This window comes from Calypte anna, chromosome 6 (assembly GCF_003957555.1).
Source record: "Calypte anna isolate BGI_N300 chromosome 6, bCalAnn1_v1.p, whole genome shotgun sequence".
In the NCBI taxonomy this organism is placed as follows: domain Eukaryota; kingdom Metazoa; phylum Chordata; class Aves; order Apodiformes; family Trochilidae; genus Calypte; species Calypte anna.
In genome coordinates, this window is record NC_044252.1 from 18,640,561 (window position 1) to 18,647,500 (window position 6,940).

General features: G+C 42.3%; 1 protein-coding gene across 3 annotated transcripts in view; it reads left to right on the forward strand.

The window, feature by feature from the left end:
• Nucleotides 1-267: 267 nt before the first annotated feature.
• The window catches only part of HECTD2 (HECT domain E3 ubiquitin protein ligase 2), a 38,521-nt gene continuing 31,848 nt past the window's right edge, over nucleotides 268-6,940 (forward strand). For all 3 annotated transcript variants that reach the window (XM_030453522.1, XM_030453523.1, XM_030453524.1), the window contains exons 1-2: nucleotides 268-728; nucleotides 5,866-5,995. In XM_030453522.1, coding sequence (XP_030309382.1) covers nucleotides 507-728; nucleotides 5,866-5,995 — 352 coding nt within the window. In that variant the 5' untranslated portion in view covers nucleotides 268-506. The remainder of the gene's footprint in view (nucleotides 729-5,865; nucleotides 5,996-6,940) is intronic.

Genomic DNA, 6,940 nt, shown 5'->3' on the forward strand with positions numbered 1-6,940 from the left:
GTAGGCAGGCACCGCCGCTGCTCCGGCGTAAAGGAGCTTCCGTAGCCGTGTCCTCCGCTGCCCCCGCGCGGCGCCCCCGGTCGCCAAGCGCGTTTCTGCGAGCCGCCGATAAACAACATGGCGGCGGCCCCGCCTCCTGCCCGCTGTCCGTAGGGGGCGCGGTGGCTGCGGGGGCAGCGGGGTCCGGCGGCGCCGGCCGCCTCCGCTGTGTCGCGTCCCGCACTCTCCCTTCCCGCCGGGGCTGTGGCGGGGGCGGCAGGGCCGCGCTCCGCCCCGCCGTGCGGGGGTGTCTGAGCGAGCGCCCGGGAGCAGCGCGGTTGCTGCATTGCCGCGGCAGCCCCGAGCGGAGCGGAGCACAGCACAGCGGCGTCGCTGGGGGTGTCCGCGGGGCGTCCTCGGAGGGGCTCGGGAGCGGCGGGAGAGAGGCGAAGGGGAGGTCGCGGGTGCCGGCGGCGGCTGAGAGTGTGCGGTGAGGAGAGAGGCGCGGGGCGGCCAGGAGCGGGGCCATGTCGCTGCACAACTCGCCGGCGGCCACGGCTGCCGCCGACCTCCCACCGGGTCCCGGTGCGGGGCTCCCGCCGGGACCGGAGCTGAATCAGGGCAGCGCGGTGCCCCTGTCAGTCGAGGAGGGCGGCGAGGATGAGGAGGAAGAGGAGGAAGAAGAGAAGAAAGAAAAGGAGCAAGAGAAACTGTCGCCCATCCCGTCAATATCCAGCGCGGCTGCCGGGGTAAGCTCTCTTGCTGTCTCCTGCCGTGCCGGGCGACCTCCCTGCTCCCGGCCTACCGGTGCCGGGCTCCATCCCCAGCCCCGGCTCCGGTGAGCGGAACCGACTTTGCGGTCCCCGTCGTCGCTTTCTCTGTTTGCCGCTCTATTCGCGGGAGGGGGCGGGGGGGGGAACATCATGTTAATTTTCCTTCATGTTCTGCTCCGTTTAGAGGCTTTCATTCAAGTTTCTTAAAAATAACAAGTGCATCTGTAAGCAGTGACATATGGAAGCTATAAATTCCCCATCTACTTATAGTTCTTTAACATTTTACAACGGTCTGCTCTTTTGGGTTAGTCATGTCTGAGGGTTTGCAACACTGAATGTTCCTTAAGGGTTTTCGGGGGTGGAGAGTTTCGGCTCTTAATACACTTAATAGGAAGAGAATTAGCTGGGAAATAGTTCCCTATTTTTAACTTTTTTCTTGAAAAGGTCTTTTCCGGCTTTTAATTGTGTTGAAGCAAAGGTGACAAAACATGATAATAGCTGAAGAATTAGTTAACACTGACTAAAAAAAACTGCAAGGAGGGTATTTGCTAGAATAATTTAATTTAAGAAACCTTGACTGAGATTTTTAATTTTACTGGAGTTACTATTTTCTTTCTGCTGACACCATGCATTGTGCAAATAAGCACAAAATTTTCCTGGCATGAGTTTAATACCTTATATAGCTCAATGTTAAAGCTTGCTGTAACTTATTTTAGTCCAACAATAGAGCAAAAATTTACTGCAGCAATTAATAGAGTTATGAGATTCTTAATTCGAAAGTTCTGGTAAGTATCCGACAATAAAAATTGTCATTTTACATAGCTTGACTTCAGAAGATTGAGCATCTAATGGTTATGACTGTTGTAAAATAATAGTAATGTTAAACCAAGTAAGCAGAGGCAAACTGCAAAGTCCTTTGAGCAATTCTGCCAATTTTGTGTTTTGCCTACAATGTACCACTATTTAGAAAGGCTTTCAGCTTTCAGAATCTACCGGAATGTGGAAGAATGGGTTTGTTCTTGTGATTCAGATACAGATTTGGTGGGGAGAAATCTGTCATGGGCAAGAGCCCAGGAGTTATTTTTACCTTTGGGAATCTTCACTTTCAGGCTTTTGAATGGAGAATGCCAATTCCTTACCATAAAGATACAAGCATTGGTCTAAAATATGTGAGGCTTAGCTTAGATAATAAAAACATGTACAGCAGGGCAGCTGTGTAGAATTCTCACTGCCTTAAAGAATCAGAACTTGTTTATGGTCAGACGTTTTTCCTCTGCCTCTGAGCACACAGGTGTAAGCTGTGCAGGTTGTCTGGCTACAGAGGAGCTCAGATCTGGATCGGTGTCAACACATGCTTGTCAATTGCATGTGGGTTCTTGAATTTACAAAGAGCTGCATATGGATTTTAATAGTATGTAACAGAGGGAGAGTTTTTGTGGACAGAGGTAATAAATGTTTCTGTAGCCCTGGATTTCTCTGGATTTGTAACAGAGTGCAGTTTTTTATCCAAATACACCAAATAGGGAATGCAGGGATGCTTTTGCGAGACCTTTATGAGTTGCTGTAAAGATGGTATTGGACTGGTTGGTCTGTTAAACCCTAGTTCTGACCAATCTACACATCTAATTACAGCGCTTTGTGAGGTAGGTTGTGAAATTCATCATTTAGGACATGATTTTAATACAAATTCTTTTAATAAAAGTTCTCATTTAACATAAAACCAGTGAATGTTACTTAAATCACCTTAAACCCTTCTAAAGAGAAAAGTACTCTCTCAGCTTCCTTCTCATTGGACCAAGGAAGAGTTTGTAGTATATGATGGCAAAAGGGTAAATTGTCTTTTGTAAAAAAGCACTGTGCTTATTCACGTATTTTTCCCATTAAAAATTACATTCCATAAAAATGGATGCCCGATACAAATACAGTGATATTTCAGATTATCTTAATTTTCATATTCTTTCTGTCTATTATTTCTAAATTTACAGCTATCATATGACTATGGTGGTACAAGTATTATCATTTGTTTCTTTATGAAGCCAGCCTCAGAACACCTCCCCAGATACTGTGTAATTGACATTTGCTTCAGCACATTGAAGACCCAATATCGATTTGTGCAACTGATGTGGTCTGACTAGAAGGCAACCTGAAGGTGTGACACATCCTTTAAACAGTTTGCATTTTTCACAGTAGCTGTGGAAAGGGTCAGAATTCTAATAGATCAATAGATAACCGTGGTATCTTTTTTCCTCCCAAGTGTGTGTGCCCGAGAGATGTTTTATCTGGAGATGAAACTAGCTGCAAATTGGAATAAAGGGATTTGTGACTATTGCTACTGGCAGTTATGTCCCAGCTTTACTTATGCAAAAGTCATGTGGAATTGTGGAAGAACAGTTGCTTTTCCTCTTTTCTTTTGGCTTTTGTTTCTAAGGAAAGTTGTGAAGATTAAAATAGTCCATGAATAAATTCATTTGATCATGCAAGGACTTCGGCCTTTTCTTGTGAGCTAAATGATGATTAGAAATAATGTATAGGGGTGATAGCTTGGAGGTCAGTATTCAGATTCTGAAAAGAAAACTCGTGGGAAGCTAAATAACTTTCCCCATAGTAATCAAGAACAACTAGGGGCTTCTGTAAAGCAAAACCAGTCCTATGTAACATGTTCTAAGATATGAATGGAAGAGAAAATCCTATTTTTTGCATGGCCTGTTGCTTTGACAACTGCCTTTAGGTAATCTCTGAGTGTCCAATATGTCTTCTTGCACAGAGAATAAAACCTGTCAGTCCTCATGGGTTTTTGCCTGCCAGATACAAATAGGATTTGAGTGACTTATGTTAGGGCTGAAGAGGAGTTTCAAGAAACATTTCTAGATAGTCTTTTGTGTCTACCCAGAAAGTACTCTGTATGTCATCTTTGCAAACAGCTTTGCTTATTTTCACCATCTAATTTAACTTCAATAATGCAAGATGTTTCTAGTATAATGCTAGTACCTCTCCATTCTTACGTTGGACTTAGTGCTTCGGTAAACTTGAGTAAGAAGCCAGCAGATCTGGGATTTAATAATGTGCTCTTTAAAAAAAAAAAAAAAAAAAACAAAAAACGATTTCAGGTTTCTTTGATTCACCTATTCTGTCTAAGCATACTTACTCTTTATGTGGGGGTTCAGTTTCCTGTTGGTGGTATGTGTGTAGTCTTAGGCTCTAGAGGCTCGCTGACCTCCTACAAAATTTTGTATGACATGGTTCTGTACACTTGTCCTAGATTACTCTCCCAGGAGATGGTGGAGATCCTCATTAATGAGCACAAAGTTTCCCAGTATTCCTCCAGGGATTTCCAGTAAAGTCCATATGTTTGTTTAATATTGTTGGAACTGCACTTGGAGCATGTGTAGTATCTATTCTTTATGATCACTGCTGAGGGAGGTGGCATTAGGAACCAGCTTTTTAAATAACTATCCTATTTCAGTGGGATGGCTGGAGTGAAACCTAGAAACCTGAGTCAGTCAAAAAGGTTGTCACAGTGGTCTGTTTTATAAAAGCTCCTCTTGTCAGTCATCTGTGATACCTATTCTGTATTAATCCTAATTAGACTTGTAAAAGCTCCATAGGTTTTCTACGATTTTGTGACACAGAAGATAAACATCAGGTCTGGATTTCTTTAAAGCCCTTTTTCTGTCAGGGTGTATTTTCCTCCAGACATGTGCCAGGTGATTCTTCAAGAAGCACCTTAATGGCTTTGTGGTTTTTCAAAGGCTATAGAATAAAATAAGTGCTAACTACGTTTTATTTTTGAATGCTTGTTGCATGCAAGGTATTTGGAGATGGAAATTTAAACTTAGTATTTTTGAAGCCAGAGGTCCTGCTGATTGTTCAAATTTATACTTTTCTGAATTACAAGCCATGCAAAAATTGTTGTTTGTGCCATTAGTTACTTTAAATTCCTTGCAGTGTACTAGCTTGCATACATTGTGTTAGGGCAGTTTAGTATTTCAGGATGTGGTGGTGAAAGTGAAGTGCTTTCCTTAGAACTCTGTATGTCTTGGTCCAAATTTACTACTCTTAAAGGGAAAAAGAAATGTATGGGTTTAAAAAAGATAGGAAATTCCATTAATTAATCTAGAATTTTTATTCTTATATGGGAAATTAGTTTTGATTCGCATGGAAACATTTTTTTTCTAACTGAGAGCACAAACACCTGATATCAAGCAAATGAATCTTTAGGTTAATATGAAGCTGAAAATCATGATGTGCAGGGAGAGTATGTATAGTTATTTGAGTTGATACTTTGCCTGATATCAACCAATGACTTGGAGCTGAGATCCAAATTAGAATCTTCATCATGCAACTCCTGTTATTTTGAGGAAGCTGCTTAGCCTACCTATGCATGGTAAATTCTACAAAGTAAATAACTGTATCTAGTAGCACTCAGTGTCAAACAGGCTGAGTGGCACAATCCTTCAGAAGTTCATTGTGTTTTCACTTCCGTTTGCTGTTAAACATTTTAGCCCTCAATGCTTCTTAGCAAAGGCTTGTGCAGACTCCTGTGTTAGCAAATGTTTGTTGGCCAGCCTTTCTGCAGTGGCAGCTGATGCTGGCGATTTTGAATCATTTAGGGGGGGTTTAACCAAGTATCCAGCATGGACATTTCGTTAGCAGGTTAGCTCCCACTGAATTTTTGGCCTCACATTTCAAGTCTTGGGAAACTTGTCTAATATTAGGGTTATTTGGAAAAAAGAATGTGACGCTTCTGTTTAAACTGAGCAGGATGTAGTGAGAAATATAAATATTTGGCTTCAGAATAGTAGAATTTCTGTACCAAGGTACAGAAAGAATACTGTTAAAAGCATTCTAATCATACTGTGTTTTCTTCACAGCAATCCAAGGATATCTTCATATCCTGCCAATTAATACTGGAGTAGTGGAATGTCATGTAAAGGAAATTTATGGTGTCTCTCCTGATTCAATTTTAAACAAACTTTCAGAATCACTATTTATGTCTTACTTAATCATTACCGATCTAATTTCAGTATATTTATTCTTTGTAATACCTCATGAGTAAGGTTACTCTTGCAATAATGTATTAGCCCTTTATAGCATGTTGTCATCTTAATTATAGGGGTTGGAGAGAGAAGCCAAAAATCAGTTTTCCACTTTCAACAATTTCATCACAACTATCAACCAAAAGAAAGAAGGCATCGAAAACAGAAATTCACCTTCTCAACTTGTTATACCCGACATCAAAAATGGTAAGAGAGTGAATGCCCTGTGTTACTAAGTTACCAGTTTAAGAAGTTGTTTACTGTTCTGCCAATACTTGTACTGTGGTAGTGCCAGAAAATCTAGAAATCCATGTTTCATTATATTATGCTGTGCTGTATTGTACAGGCAGTGTTACTTATAATAGTCCATCATCTGTAGAGGTTATGCCATAGAGGCAAATTGGATAAGGAAAATAGGCCTGGAGGATAAAATAATCATGTGAAGTTTTTAAAGAAAGTTACAGATTAGGTAGTTCATCTGCAGGTACTCTGTCTAACTGCAGGCAGATGGCAGTTTCTCCAGACATTGTGTCAGAACTTTGTGGAGATTTTTTTCATTGCCATCTGAAGGATGGTTGGGATGAGGCTTTTAAGGGAGACAGTTACACAGAGTTGCTATTTTTCAGTAAACATGAAGGCCAGTGATGATACCCAATAAAAATCACAGGTAAAGACTGATAAGTTCTGAAGAGCTATGAAGGCAAGAAGGAAGGTGGCTGTAGTGTGATGAGGTAATGATAATTGAAAAGACAGAAAGTAGAGCTGTGTATTCAGTACAGTAAGCTAGAATCACGAAGCCTGATGAGATGACTTTGTAGCTAGACCTTAAATTTTTAATAAATTTTTCGTCTACTGTTATCATTTGAATATAAGCAACTAAAGGAGGGCTTTCGGAATCTGAGCGGAACAGCACCCAGAGGGGTCCCTTCCCTCCCATTCCCTGCCCACACTCTATAAAGCTCAGGCAGACCGCAGCCCCTCCTCTCTTTCACCCGCTCCTTGTTTTGCTGCTCTTCCCCTGCGGCTCCTTTATCCCCAGCTCCCCTCATGCTCCTCAGAATCCACATCCTGGGATGCTGGGAAGAGCCATGGAGCCCTCTCCTGAGACAGCCCTGCTGCAAGGGGTCCTCAGGCACATAGCCCTGCCACCAA